The 15,434-nt window shown below is 37.3% G+C and overlaps 1 protein-coding gene across 2 annotated transcripts in view; it reads left to right on the top strand.

Annotated features, from left to right (window-relative positions):
* The window catches only part of NCAPD3 (non-SMC condensin II complex subunit D3), a 68,773-nt gene that overhangs the window by 12,776 nt on the left and 40,563 nt on the right, over window positions 1–15,434 (top strand). For both annotated transcript variants that reach the window (XM_032360486.1, XM_032360485.1), the window contains exons 4-13: window positions 3,619–3,803; window positions 4,938–5,102; window positions 5,211–5,272; window positions 5,449–5,536; window positions 7,746–7,879; window positions 9,412–9,484; window positions 10,280–10,405; window positions 10,534–10,786; window positions 12,397–12,453; window positions 12,701–12,790. In XM_032360486.1, the coding sequence (XP_032216377.1) occupies window positions 3,619–3,803; window positions 4,938–5,102; window positions 5,211–5,272; window positions 5,449–5,536; window positions 7,746–7,879; window positions 9,412–9,484; window positions 10,280–10,405; window positions 10,534–10,786; window positions 12,397–12,453; window positions 12,701–12,790 (1,233 nt within the window). The remainder of the gene's footprint in view (window positions 1–3,618; window positions 3,804–4,937; window positions 5,103–5,210; window positions 5,273–5,448; window positions 5,537–7,745; window positions 7,880–9,411; window positions 9,485–10,279; window positions 10,406–10,533; window positions 10,787–12,396; window positions 12,454–12,700; window positions 12,791–15,434) is intronic.

Genomic DNA, 15,434 nt, shown 5'->3' with positions numbered 1-15,434 from the left:
AGGTTGTGTACTTAAGACCTTTCTTGAGTTTCACATCATTAATAGCTTTTTTTATTTCAACTTGGTCATTTTAGTTCTTTTATTTCTCCAGAAAGGGATTTTTTTTTTCTCTAGAAAGGGATTTTCTAATATCTTCCATGCTTTTTTTCAAGCCCAGCCTTGATAATCATCATTCTGAACTCTAGTTCTGACATATTATTAATGTCCATATTGATTAGGTCTCTAGCCATTGGTACCGCCCCTTGTTCTTTTTCTTCTGTTGAGTTTTTCTGCCTTGTCATTTTATCCAGATAAGAATAAATGAATGAGAGAACAAAATACTAAAAACGTGGTAAAGACCCAGAAAAATATATGCCAACCAAATCAGAAGAGACCCAAAACCAGGGGGAGAAGAAAGGGAGAAAAAATAAATAATAAGAAAATATATATATGTTAGAGTGGTGAATAGAACAGAGCCACCCACTTGATTTTGGGTGTATTCTCATCTCTTAGAAGAAACTACCTCCCCAAATTTTAGACAAGGAAAAACATATATATACAAAAATAAAGGTGAACATGATGAAGGGATGGAATATGACTGTAAAGATGAAAATTTAAAAAGATTCTAAAAAGAATTGATAAGATAAGAAGTTGGTTGGAAAAAAAAAAGTGCAGAGAATGTGATCAGGCTGGAGAATAGAACAAAGGCATGTGCTAGATTCTAGGGTATATTTCCATCTGTTAGAAGAAATCGTATCCCAAAATTTTAAAAAAGAAAAAAAACCTATATGTGTACAAAAAATAAGGTTAAATACAATGAAGGGATAATATATGACTATAATAATGAAAATTTTAAAGCTTTTTTTAAAAGTATTGATAAAATAGTTAAAAATGTTAAAACAGGAATTGAGTAAGAAAAAAATAACATTTAAAAAGTTGAACTTTGCAAGACTAAAGGGTCATGGGGAAAAAGCCACGAGTTCTATGTGTTGCTTTCCCCTAGCTCTGGAGTTCCAGAGTTCTCATTGATTGGTGAACTTGGTCTGGGCTGGTTGTTCTTGCTGATCTTCTGGGGGAGGGACCTGTTGAAATGATTCTCAAATGTCTTTGCCTGAGGCAGAATTGCACCACCCTTGCCAGGGACCAGGCTAAGTAATCTGATTGGGTTCACTGTTGGTAGCTTTTATTTCCTGAATGATTGCCATACAACTCTGGAGGAGGGGAATGAGGATGGCATCCTCCAAATCTCCAGCCTGTAGGAGCTGAGAGCTCAGGGCCCCACTCCTCAGTGTGCCCTCAGAGAAAAGCATTCAATCCCTCCTGTCTCCCTGGTCTCTGGCTGCACTCCTGTCTTACCCAGCCTGTGGCCGTGTGTTTCTGTCTCTGGTACACGGCCCCCTTTGGAGTTTCCAAACACACCAGGTTCCTACATCGTGCTCCTGCACTGCTCCTCCCGGAGGAGGAAGCGGGGCGGGGGCGGGGGTCTCTCCAGGTCTAACACTTGTGGGGTCACTGCTTGAAGAGCAGTGTCCCAACTGTGCTTGGATCACGGTTTTAGGTAACCCCGAGGTGAGCGCGCACTCCTTAGCTCCGTCCCTGTAGCTGGCTTTCCTGCTCCAATACCTAGGAACTCTGCCACACTCAGACACCCCCGGTCCCCCACACTCAGACACCCCCTTGGGTCCTGAGACCACACTATCCCCGTGAGGGCTCCACCCCCCACTTAGCGTCTGGAGCAATATCCCTCAGTGGAGCAGACTTCTAAAAGTTCCAATTTTGTGTTCTGCTGCTCTACCACTGCTGGGAGCCAGCCCCTCCCCCTGCGATCTGTCTTCTTGTTGCTTTGGATTCACTTCTCCACGTGTCCTGCCTTCTGGAAAGTGGTCTATTTTCTGTTACTAGAATTGCTGCTCTTCTCTTCTATCTCCTATTGAGTGTGTAGGTATTCAGAATGGTTTGATAACTATCTAGCTGAACTCCTAGGGCTGATGATATTTTAGTCTCCTACTCCTCCACCATCTTCCCGCCTCCTCCTCAAGAGATACTCTTCTTTTTGATAAGCCTTTGTCTGGTTTGAGTTTCAGGATAATATCACGCATAGAATGAGTTGGGTAGTGTTCTTGCCTTTTTTATATTTTGGAAGTTTGTGAAGACAGGATTGTTTTTCTGCCTTAAATTTTTGGTAGAATCAATAATGAAGTCATCTGGGCCTGGAGTTTTCTTTGAGAAAAATTTTTTTGTAAAATCTATAGTGATATGTTGTTTGCGTTCATGTCTGATTGGTAATTTGTATATTTTTGTTGTTTTCCTTAGTCTAGAGGTTTATTAATTGTATTGGTCATTTCAGAGAACCCACTTCTGATGTTATTGATTATATTATGTATTATATTATGTATTCTTGGGACACCTGGGTGTCTCAGTCAGTTAAGCATCTGACTTGTGGTTTCAGCTCAGGTCATGGTCTGAGGGTCGTGAGGTCAAGCCCCATGTGAGTCTCTGAGCTCAGCATGGAGTCTGCTTGAGAGATTCTTTCTCTCCCTCTCCCTCTTCTCTGCCTCTCTCCTGCTCATGAGTGCACACATGCATGCTCTCTCTGTCTTTCATATATGAATAAAATAAAATCTTTAAAAAAGATTACTTCAGGGTAGCCTACCCTATACACTAATGAATGAATCCTTATCAAGTTTTTATTACATATAGTATCATAGTCATATTCAAAAATCTGTTTTAGAAACATTGTTACATTATTGTTTCTTTTCAAATAGTGTTTAAGTATATTTTGATAAGCAGTTATTCCTGGATTAACTTGATCCTTTTGGGCCTTGTTTTAAAGTTTTGTTGGAGTAGAGATAAGGTAGCCTTTACTCTAGAGCTAGTTTAGCCCTACTCTTAAGGTGTCTTTCTTTCCAAAGAGGCTACTAAATGCTCTAGGTGTCTAAGTTTCCAGCACTGGCTGGCCAGAACTCAACTATTTCTCAACCCTGTATAAGTTAGAAAAGCTGTTCATCTTCTAGCTCCTTGGAAATTGTTCTTTGCTTACTTTCATAAAATTTTACCCTCTGTGGACATAGCTTATATTTAGCCCTATGGAGATCTCTGAAGCTCTTTTTCTGTGTAGCTTCTGCTTCTCCAATACTCTGCTCCTTAAACTCCAGCTACCCTTGCCTTCCTGACTCTAATTTCTGTATTCTCAACTTAGAAACACTGTCATAATGTATTTGGATTCACCATTTTCTGCTGTTGTCCAAAAATTACCTCAAAACACAAAACTGGGGCAATTTTAGGATTTACCTAATTTGTTTTTGTTTCCTCAGACACTGTGTTTCTATGCTACCTATTGCTCCATGTCTGTAAAATAGTTATTTTATACATTTTTGTCCAGTTACATAGTTTTTGGCCGCACGACAGGTATAAAACCAATTACTCCCTGGTCAGGTGTGAATATCTTATTTATTTCTGATCAGCACGATTTCTCATCTCCTGATGCTGAAGTTGAATGGTATTTATTTGCTAAAGGGTCATTGTTTGTTTAGAGTTAATGATAAGCTCATTTTTACTTATTAATTTTTCATCTGTTGTTATAGACCTATCTCAAGACAATTAAATCTAACCCATCTACTCTTTATTCTTTATAAATAGGCAGTGTAGCCAATCAAGTGTTCCACCAAGTGATGTTTGACAAATGTATTCAGATTCTAAAGAAGAGCTGGCCTCAGGAATCTAACTTGAATCGGAAAAGAAAGAAAGAGCAGCCTAAGAATTCTGAAGCAAATCCAAGAGGGAATAGGAAAAGAGGAAAGCCACCTAGGAAAGAAGATATTGAGGTAAGAAGTAAATGTAATAATAAAACATATCTGTATCAACACAAGATTGTGATTTAAGAATTAACTTTTTTTTTCTTAAGATTTTATTTATTTATTTGACAGAGAGAGAGAGCACAAGTAGGCAGGGAGGCAGGCAGAGAGTGGGGGGGGAGGGAAGTAGGCTCCCTGCTGAGCAGAGAGATGTGGGGCTCAATCCCAGGATCCTGAGACCATGACCTGAGCAGAACGCAGAGGCTTAACCCACTGAGCCACCCAGGCACCCCAATGATTAACTTTATATTAAAATATGGTTTTGGGGGGGCGCCTGGGTGGCTCAGAGGGTTAAGCCTCTGCGTTCAGCTCGGGTCATGGTCTCAGGGTTCTGGGATCAAGCCCCTCATTGAGCTCTCTGCTCAGCAGGGAGCCTACTTCCCTTTCTCTCTCTGCCTACTTGTGCTCTCGCTCTCTCTGTCAAATAAAAATATACACACACACATATATATATGTATATATATATGTATGTATGTATGTATATATGTATATGTATATATATATATATATATTATGGTTTTGGGCATCATGATTATAACCAAATGATCCCAAAGTAACATCAGCTATCCAGTATGACCTTAAGTTGTTTCATGCTTTGTATACTACTGAGAATACGTTTCTGCCTTGTCATCTTTCCAACCTCCCCATAATCTTTCACCAGCCTTATTCCCAGGTATGCTTGGCAACATCCCAACAGGTTTATTTGCCACATTATCTTACCCTCATTAAAGAGGAGGATTGAAGTATCTGAGGACTCATGTCCGTAAGAGTGTAATGGAATAATATTAATTCCAAATTCTTGTGAGATGACTTGGTAGGACGGTGGATGTTCTTTGACATGAAAACTTAAGAATTCCCATTGACACAAAAATACAGAGCTAGAAACTACTCTGCAGTCATCTAGTCCAGTGATTTATTTTTCTGGCTTTGGAGACAGAGCAGTTAAGGGACCTGATCAGGGTCATATCACCTCAGCAATTCAGCAATCACGTGGAGTGTAACTGGACTTGGATTTGAGTACATTAAAAACCATGGGACAAAGTGTTAGGTATTACTATGCAGCAGGTGAAGCAGGCATCACCTATACATATCTTTATAATCTAGGTGGATGAAATAGAAGAACAGGAAGATGAAGAAAGTATTTGTTTTTCTGCTCGAGACCTATGTCAAATTCGAAATACCATCTTTCACCTTTTGAAGAATTTTTTAAGGCTGCTGTCTAAATTTTCTCTGAAAGAAAAGCCACAGTGCATACAGAATTGCATAGAAGTAAGTGAGAATTCCAAAAAACCTTGGGGCAACCTCAAAGGGCAGAGATGATAGCTAATACTTAATAAGTAGGAAAAATCAGCTGTCTTCTTTGTATCTGTTTTCCAGGTCTTTGTTGCATTAACTAATTTTGAACCAGTTCATCATGAATTTCATGTGACCCAGGCCAGGTGAGCCACTAATTCTTCCAATGCTAAAATTTTGCTCTAGCAAAAGTATAAATGCCATATTATCCTAACTGGCACACAAGAAGAATTTATTTATTTGGATGTGGTTTATTACAGGGTTACAGAAGATTCAGAGTAATATTGTGTCCATTAATTAATCTTTTGCCTTTTTTCTTTAGAAACCTTAACCAAGTAAAATATGTACCAGAACTGGCCTATCATGGATTGTATTTGCTGTGCTCCCCCATTCATGGAGAAGGAGATAAGGTAAAGGAGAAAAAGATTTAATTTAATTACTAGTTGAATTGAAAGCATCTGAATCATATAATGGAAAAACATTGGCAGCATTTGGTGTAATTGCCATTTTAATTTACCAAGTCATTTTCATGATCTTACGTCATTTTTGGCAAAAAAAGCATCACTGTTTCTGTTTGCTACCTGTTTTTCATAACCAAACTGGTATTCAAATACTTGCAGGGTATGGCAAATTACTTTTAGGTTTCATACAAAAAATGGTTCCAGTGAGAATTAGATAGGAAGAACACGGAATAGAATGTCACTTTTAGAGAAACAGTCACCAGATTGTTCTCAAAAGAACAGAGAGTCATGGAATTTTCAAGTTTTCCTTGGCAAGTTTCATGTGTGCTTCAGTATTTCTATTAGTGTTTATATCATTTCAGTTGAGAATTCTATAGAAATATCACTGGTTATCATTCCTAGTCAATATTTGTATATGGGTTTTCCTAAGAGAGTATCACTATCTAAACTTTGGAGTCAGGGTTGTTCAAGCATTATGGTATTACTAGACTTGGATGTGATTAATAAAACAAGATTTTACAAGAAATGTAATAGAACAAGGTCCTATGACTTTCGGTGTCTGTGCTACACTTAATTTCCAGGGTGAGTCCCTTGTTGGTTAAGAAGTAGGTTCAAAGATGGTGACTAACATAACACAATAAAAATTTTAAAAAATAAAATAAAATAAAGTCAATTAGTCTTTGGGGAACAAAAAAAAAAAGAAGAAGAAGAAGAAGAAGAAGTAGGTTGAGGGCACCTGGGTAGCTCTACTGACTCTTCTTTTTGGCTCAGGTTGTGATCTTAGGGTTTTGGAATCAAGCCCCACATTGGGCTTGGCATTCAGCATGGAGTCTGGTCGTCCCTTTCCCTCTCCTCTTCCTCTCTCTCTTTCTCATAAATAAATAAAATCTTAAGAAAAAGAAAAGAAATAGGTTCGGGACTTTGGGCCAGATTGTGTACAGCAGTGGTTGAATTCTGGCTCCACCCCCTACAGCTGTGCCTCCTTGTATGAGGTACTCAGCCTTTCCAAAGCCTCAGTCTTTCCACAGCGTTGCCAGAAGGAGGAAATGAAAGAATGCTTGTCAGATGCTGAGTGCCATGCCTGTTTAGAAAACATGCCATATTTTATAATTTATTATACCATTTTCCTTTCTGTGTTTAAAATATGGGTGGGATAGAATTCACATGAGTGCTTTCAATTTCTGTGGTCTTTGTAACATTTGTAAAAGTTAGCTGGATGGGGAAATATATGCCTAGGTCTACAGCATTTCTCAAGATGTAGTATTTTTTAATTGTGAGAGGGTTGACTAGATGTCAGACATGTTGGTTTTAGTCATGGAGGCTCTTTTATCAGGTATAAAGTGGAAATTATATATATATATATATATATATATATATATATAGGAAATGCCTCACTTATGCAGTTGTGAGGTTTGAGATTAAATCTAGTAATATATATGAATGTGCTTAACACAATACCTGCCATATATGTGGTTTTCTGCACATGTTTTATTTACAGGGTGAATGAATGGTTAAATCGAATAAGTTATATGAGGTGTTAAACATTGGAAGGCATGTTGTAAACTTCAGGTAAAACATAAGTGTAAAATACCATTCTTCCCTTGTTGTATAAGGGATTAGCAGTAGCATTTTTTTGCCATTTAGAAGTGACAATTAATCCTCTATTTACCCTAATTTCAGGGCTATAGTTTGAAAGGGTAGGGAGAAAAACTAGATGGCATTCCTATCACTACCTGTAAGCAGTGTTTTCACATTGTTTCCATCATGTGTTTATTGAGTACTTGGTAATTGTCCAAGAAACACGTTTCTGGTGTTCATCCAAAAACTCTGTCAACCCAGCTTATCTTCACACAGCTTGAAATGGTTTACTCTAGGGCACCTGGGTGGCTTAGTTGGTTAAGCGTCTGCTTTCAGCTCAGGTCGACCCAAGGGTCCCGAGATTGCGCCCTGTATCAGGCTCCTGTCTCAATGAGGAGCCTGCTTCTCTCTCTTCCTCTGATCCCCACCCCCCAACTTGTGCAAGTGTGCTCTCTCTCTCTCAAAAAAATAAATTCTTAAAAAGAAAAGAAAAAGAAGTGGTTTACTGTGGTCTGCATCACTCTCTTTGAGGCCCTTAGATTCTTTATCAATCCTTAAATAAAATTTTCTTCTCTTCCAGGTTATAGGTTGTGTTTTCCATCAAATGCTGAATGTGATATTAATGTTAGAAGCAGGTGAAGGAGCCCATCGTGCTCCCCTTAGTATTACAACATCAGTTATCAACGGTAGAAAGCAGGCGGTCCAGTTCATCAGGTGAGGCATACACGCGTAGATTTTCACTCTCTTTATCACTCTCTCTTAAACCTCCTGGGCCCTGTACTAGCCAAGATTTCTAACACCTATGGGAACTAACAGATTTCTGGCCTGTTATGGTTTTGGGGGTCAAAGTAAAGCACTTCCGAGCTCTTCTGGTTCACATGGCCCGGAGTTCATTGTTGGTAGCCTCTGCACAGGGTCATTGCTAAGGGATACAGAGTCTGTAATTCATGGACTAGCACTGGCCTCCAGCCTGATTCCCACGAGCCTATAAAGTCAGGCTCTGAGGAATGACAGTTTGCTTCTCATCTGTTTTATCATTTGGCTCAGTGTTTGCCTCTCTTACGAGTCTGCCTCTTCTTTTCCTTTTTGTATTTCTGTCTTCTCTTAGTCTCTTTCTTTTTGTTCCTTGCCACTTTTTCCATGTTTCTTCTCTCTTTTCTATCCTTTTCCCTCTGCAACCATACTTCCTAAAGGGAAGAATTAAGTTAATTTTTACTTCTTTAACAATAATTGATAGACCAATTTTCCCTTCATGAATCACATAGCTTCCCCTAAAAAGTTCCATTTCTCATCTTTACTGGGGAAGACATATTGCTATGTCATTGGCTTTTCTTTCCCTCCTTTATTGAATTTTTGGCATGCACTGTGGAGGTGGTGGAATGAAGTGGTAAGTATATGAGAGTGTGTACATGCCTGCAGGTATACATGGAATATAGTGTAGTTGGAGATGTGGGGTGTGGATGGTAGAATCCAGATATATATAGGCTGTCATCTGATCATTGAGCAAGTATCTCTTGTGGGGGTCTTAAAACATTAAATAGCTAAGATGCTTTAAGTGGAAACACCCGTTTTGGTTCTTCCATAACAGTTCATGATGTCTCCAATTGCTGTAGTATCCACATAATGGTACAGATAAACACTAAAGATGGATCAAATCTGGGCATTACTATGATAATCTGGGGCACCTGGCTGGCTCAATTGAAAGAGTGTGTGACTCTTCATCTTGGGGGCATGGGGTTGAGTCCACATTGGGGGTAGAGGTTACTAAAATAAGTAAGTAAACTTAAAAAAAAACCACACACAATAATAATTTTGGATTAAAGTTTGGAGACGTATTATTAACAAAGCTGTTGAAATGTTGCATTTCACTCAGCTACCACAAGGTGGTGCCATGTCTTATTTATTATTATTTACCCCAAAAAAGATGTATTTTAGAGTCTCAATATGAAATTTAGTACATAGCCAAAAAGTCATACAAAGTTTGCGCATTTGCTCTTCCCTGACTGTAGCTGTCTGCTTGGCAGCAGCTCTCTAAAAACACATATAGAACATAGTGAATGATCTGCTGCTGTGAAACTATTTTACTCTCTTCACTGAAGCAATGCTTACAATATGGGGTAAATAGTTTTTAATATTCAGGACTTTTAAAACATAGAAGTCATGGTGTTTGAGAACAGAATTGAAAAATTACTATTCTTTGTAGTTGGTGTATTGTAAACAGTGGGTGTGGTTTCTTTTTTAAATAGTTCACTTGTGGATGAACTAAAGGAAAATGTATTCCCAATCCTTCGCATCTTACTCCAGCACATCTGTGCCAAGGTACAATTTGCTTTAATAGTAATAGTAAGAATGATAAAGATGATGATAAAAATATATACTAGATGTGAAGGTAAATGTGTATGCTTGTGTGTATATTTGTTCTTGTGAATGAATCTATTATTCATTATGGAAAGTAGTTTTGTTTAATATTTTCACTACATGTTCCCATTGACAGTGTTCTTTTTTGGGGGGGATCCTTTTTATTTTGGAAAATTTCAAACATATGAATAAATAGAATATGGTGATAAGCACCTACTTTCAACAATTTTGTGTCACTTATACCCCTATAATGTATAATTTCGTCAACACATGTAAACATTGGGTTTTTCTTTTTTTAAGCAAATTCCACCATATCCATTGATGCTTAAATATTTCATATGTATCTCTAGAGGATAAGAACCCTAAAAACATAACCAATAAATACTAACACACCAAAGAAAATATACAATAATTCCTTAATATCATCAAATATCTGGTTAATGTTCAGATTTTTATGATTATCTTTTCAGTTTCTATAGCAGTTTGGACAAATGATTCCTAATTTGAATGCAGTAGATTCTAGGGGGGTTCCATAAACTTTCCGAAATTTTGTGCTAAGTTTGACTTTCTGAGGGAAGGGCTTATAGATTAGTTTTCAAAGGGGTCTGGAACCTAAAATTTGCTAGTAATTTTTATAACATTTAAAGATTCACTGAATAGTTTCATTCACTAATTTTCTGCTTCTATCACAACATGTATTTCAGTTGTCCTATAGGTAGATATGGGCTGGACAGCCTCTCAATGCTTATATTTCAGGTGACTGATAAATCAGAGTATCGGACCTATGCGGCCCAGTCCTTGGTCCAGCTGCTCAGCAAACTTCCCAGTAGGGAATATGCTACATTCATTGCCTGGCTTTACAGATATTCACGAAGTTCCAAGGTAGGAGATATGCATAAAATCTTGATTCCTGGCTCTTGCAACCTCCTGACAGACAGATCTGAATACACAAGGGATACTTTGTTTTTTATTCCTGTCTGATGGAGATTCTTATGATTTTGCTTTATCAGATCCCACACAGGGTTTTTACTCTAGATGTTGTCTTAGCTCTATTGGAACTGCCTGAAAGAGCGGTAGATAACACTCTCTCAATGGAGCATCAGAAGATCTTAAAGCATAAGTTCTTGGTACAGGAAATTATATTTGACCGTTGTGTAGACAAGTCACCGACTGTCCGCAGCAAGGCACTATCCAGTTTTGCACATTGCCTGGAGGTATCTGTTACCACTGCATCGGAGAGCATACTGGAACTTCTGAGTAACAGTAAGTGTGGTAACCATTGGGACATGGAACCTGTCTTGTGCTTTTCAAGAAATTGGACTGTAAAGAAAATCATTCTTTGCTGTTGCAAAAGTAATTGATACAGTATGATATACTTTTGCCCTCATAAACCAATTTTAGTACATTTTTTTGTTCAATAACTTTTTTTTTTTTAAAGCAGTGTTGTTGTTTTTTTTTTTAAGATTTTATTTATTTATTTGACAGAGAGAAATCACAAGTAGTCAGAGAGGCAGGCATAGAGAGAGAGAGAGGGAAGCAGGCTCCCTGCTGAGCAGAGAGCCCGAAGCGGGACTCGATCCCAGGACCCTGAGATCATGACCTGAGCCGAAGGCAGCGGCTTAACCCACTGAGCCACCCAGGCGCCCTCAATAACTTTTTAAATATAGACATACCTTGCAGATTTTATGAGTTTGGTTCCAGAACACCACAGTAAAGCAGATACTGCAATAAAATAAGTCAAATGAATTTCTTGGTTTCCCAGTACATATAAAAGTTATGTTTACAATACACTGTTGTCAGTTAGTTGGCGATAGCATTATGTCTAAAAAAAGTACTTACTATAATTAAAAAATACTTTTTGCTAATAATGTTAAGTATCATGTGAGCTTTCAGCAAGTTGCAGTCTTTCTGCCAGTGGAGTGTCTTGCCTCAGTGTTGATGGCTGCTGACCAATCAGTGTGGTGGTTGCTAAAGGATGGGGTGGCTCTGGCAGCTTCTTAAAGTAAAACAGTGATGAAGTTTGCCACATCAATCGACTCTTCTTTTCACAAATGATTTCTCTGTAGTAGGTGACACTTTCTTCCAAAATTGGAGTTCATTCCCAACACTCACAGCTTCTTTACCACAAGTAGATTCCATCCTAGGAAACCACTGTCTTTGCTCACCTGTAAGAAGCTACTCTTCATTTGTTCAAGTTTTGTCATGAGATTGCAGCAATTCAGTCATATTTCCAGGCTTTGCTTCTAATTCTGCTTCTCTTCATGTTTGCACATCTGCAGTCAGAACACATATATCATTTATTAGGTTTGCTATGTTATATGGGTATGGTTCATAGTATCCCAAAACAATTATAATAGTAACATCAAAGATCACTGCTCATAGATCACCATCAATATGAAGAAGTTTGAAGTATTTTGAAAATAACCAAAACCTGGCAGACACAAAGCAAGCAAATACTGTTAGAAAAATGGCACCCATAGATTTGCAAATTCTCAATTGATTTAACAAATTCTCAATTTGTTAAAACTGCAGTATCTATGAAGCGCAGTAAAACAAAGTGGGATAAAACAAGGTACACCTGTTAGACAAGCCTGACAAATTTGAAAGGCCTTTTAGAGTATTTTAGATATTCATGTTTTAGAGGTGAGATTATTGGCTGCCTGTACCACTACTTTGCATTGTTGGGTATTGGCTATATTGGGCCTAATATCCAGCCATTTCAAATGCATACCAAAGAGAACATTATTGTCAGCAGTTTAGAATATGTTTTGTGTATAGGCCTAATTATCTTGATTTTGGTGATTCTTTGAATATTTACTTGGTGCTGATGCTACTATGACATTTTCCCTCTTTTTCAATCTGCTTATTTTTAGGTGCTGCAATTTCAAGAATAGAGAGCCGTCCTGGTATCTTACCAAGAAATTCATCAGGTAATGGGTGAATATATTTTCCAATATTGAATAATTGTCTTTTGTTTAAAGGACTTGCTGGGTATTTGACATGCTTTTTTCTATTTCCATATTTACCTTTTTAATGAACTTTATTCATCAAGGAAATTGAAATTCATTTCAATAATGATGTAGTAATCTAAATGTGTATGATGCCATGCTTATTATTACTAAGAGGTATAACAAATTTTTATCTTAATGACTTATCTTTTTTTTAATTATTTTTAAGCTTTTTCCTGTCAGAGGCAAACACTTAACCCTTCTGGAGGCTCAGGGGTGACCAATATAGACAACAGTGGTGAAACAGATGGATCTGGGGGTATGTCAGATTTTATTACTATCAGATGAGTAATAACTATTGGATTTCAGACAACTGTAAGTAGAATCTAAAAACCTTGGATTTTTTTTTTTTCTGATTAATTCACCCTTAACAATTGGAACATCCTTCTTTTTAAAAGTGGAATAATTTCTATTTTATTGTATCTCTGATATCTTCGCACTATACTTTCATCTTAAGGTAAAGAAAAGCTACATTCCACTGACTATGTCCTGAATCTCAGTATTTCTGTAACACATAAGAGAATATTAGCGAATACTTTATTTCCTTATTAAAGGCAGTCATTGTGAACTCTTGGGATTGCTGACCTAAAAAGGGACCAGCTGCTAGAAAAAGTGCCGCACATAATAAATTTAATAAATTTGTGTTTGGAGAAAAATCATCATTTTAAAAAAAAAAAAGGAAAAGATGAAGAATACCTTTGTACCCAAGTACCCAATCTTGTTCCTACTTTTAATTCTTCATTACTTTTTTCACCATTTCATCTTGACTCTGATCAGGCATCCCAGAATTCACTTTTAATAAATGATGGGGAACTGTGAATTGAAGCTCACGTTGAAAAAGTAAATTCAGAATTTAGATTATAATTTCTCTTGATGAGTAAGATAAACCATACATACTGTATGGGATGGTTGTGGAGTCCTCTCTCCTATGGCCTCCAGCAGAGGATTCTGAATACAAGTGATGCCTGATCACTTTCATTGAGTTGCTGAACCCAGAGTAATCTGGGTTGGCTTAAGTGCTAATGTGATTTAGGAAGGGAAAAAACAAATCTAGACTAGTAAGTAGATAGATCTGGACCCTACTCCCAGATTCTGTGTCTGTCTACCCATTGTGATCTTAAAAAAGTCACTTTCCTTCTCTGGGTGCCTTTTTCATCTGTAAGATGACATAGCATGAAATAATGGGGAACACTATTTAGAAATGAGAGGTGTTCTGAATTCTTGTACTAATTCTGGTACTAAATAGCTGCCTAAGACATGGACGCTAACCCAGCACCTTAATCTGTAACTTTCTGAGTCTAACACCCTCCCTGTCTTTTACAGAGGGCCATTGTCAAAGTCTGTGAAAAGAAGTTTAGAGAAGTGATTTTTCAAGATAGATAAGTGAGAGAATATATGTGTAGAGAATTAATTATATAATTAGATTTATTAATTTGTTCCATTAACATTATCTGACCCCTTGTAATCTGTGCTCGGGATTGTAGATACAGACTTTAATAAAACATAGTTCCATGTGTTGAGGAGCAGTAGGAATAATAAATATGTATACAAATTTTACCTACATGTTTATATATATAAAAGAGTTATGTTGTCAGGTAAGTGCTGAGGTCTATGTGAAGTGCCATGAAGTTAATTACTTATTATTTTAGCCTGAAAGATCAGCATGGAATTTGATTTATATGACTAGATATTAGGATGTGTTACTCAAATTCAGAGCAAAAACTCAATATGTATATAAACTGATTTCCTAAAATATTATAAAAAATTTATTCTCCAAAAGTGTTGAATGTCTGTGTTGACTCCAGTCTTAACAAGGTGAGTGCTAAGTGTTTTCTTGGCAAAGGCAGAGGGGGATCCTTTTTTTTTTTTTTTTGAGATGTAATTCACATACCATAAAAATTCACCATTTAAAGTGTATGATTTGGAGCACCTGGGTGGCTCAGTCGTTAAGCATATGACATTGGCTGAGGTCGTGATCCCAGGGTCCTGGGATCAAGCCCTGCATCATGCTCCCTGCTTGGCAGGAAGCCTACTTCTCCCTCTCCCACTCCCCCTGCTTCTGTTCCCTCTCTTGCTGTGTCTCTCTCTGTCAAATAAATAAGTAAAATCTTTTTTAAAAAAATAATAAAGTGTATGATTTAGTGGTTTTTACTGTTTTTACAAAACTGATCGATTTTCAGAATATTTCCTTTGCCAAAAAAGAAACCCCATTCTCATTAGCAGTTCCTCCCCATTCTCACCTTCCCCCAGTCTCTGCCAACCACTGATTTGCTTTCTGTCTCTACAGATTTGCCTATTTCTATATTTGCCTATTCTACCTATTCCACATAGGTACAAGCATACAATATGTGTTCTTTTGTGGATGGCTTCTTTCACTTAGCATAATATTTTCATCCATATTCATGTCAATATTTCATTACTTTTTACAGCTTCAAAATCGTCCATTGTGTGGATAAGACTACGTTTTGTGTGTTCACTTATCAGTTGATGGGCTTTTGGGTCATTTCCATCTTGGGGCTATTACAAATGATGCTGCTATGAACATTCTTGTGCAAGTTTTGTATGTAAATATATTCACTCCTTTTGGAGTGAATACCTAGGAGTGGAACTGCTGGGTCATGTGGTATCTCTATGTTTAACATTTTGAAGAACTGCCAGGCTTTTTCCAGAGTGACCATACTGTTTTTACATTTACACACTAGCATGTGTAATAATTTTAATTTTTCCACATCCTTACCAACACTTGTCATATCTATTTTTATTGTAGCCATCCTAGTGGATGTGAATTGATATCTACTCACTGTAGTTTTGATCTATATTTCCCTAATGACTAACAGTGTTAAGCAAATATTCTTGTGTTTATTGGCCATTTATATGTCTTCTTTGGAGAAATGTCTATTCAG

The sequence above is a fragment of the Mustela erminea genome, chromosome 9 (assembly GCF_009829155.1).
Source record: "Mustela erminea isolate mMusErm1 chromosome 9, mMusErm1.Pri, whole genome shotgun sequence".
In the NCBI taxonomy this organism is placed as follows: Eukaryota; Metazoa; Chordata; class Mammalia; order Carnivora; family Mustelidae; genus Mustela; species Mustela erminea.
Note: the sequence above shows the minus strand (reverse complement) of the source record. Positions and strands in the feature narration are given on the sequence as shown.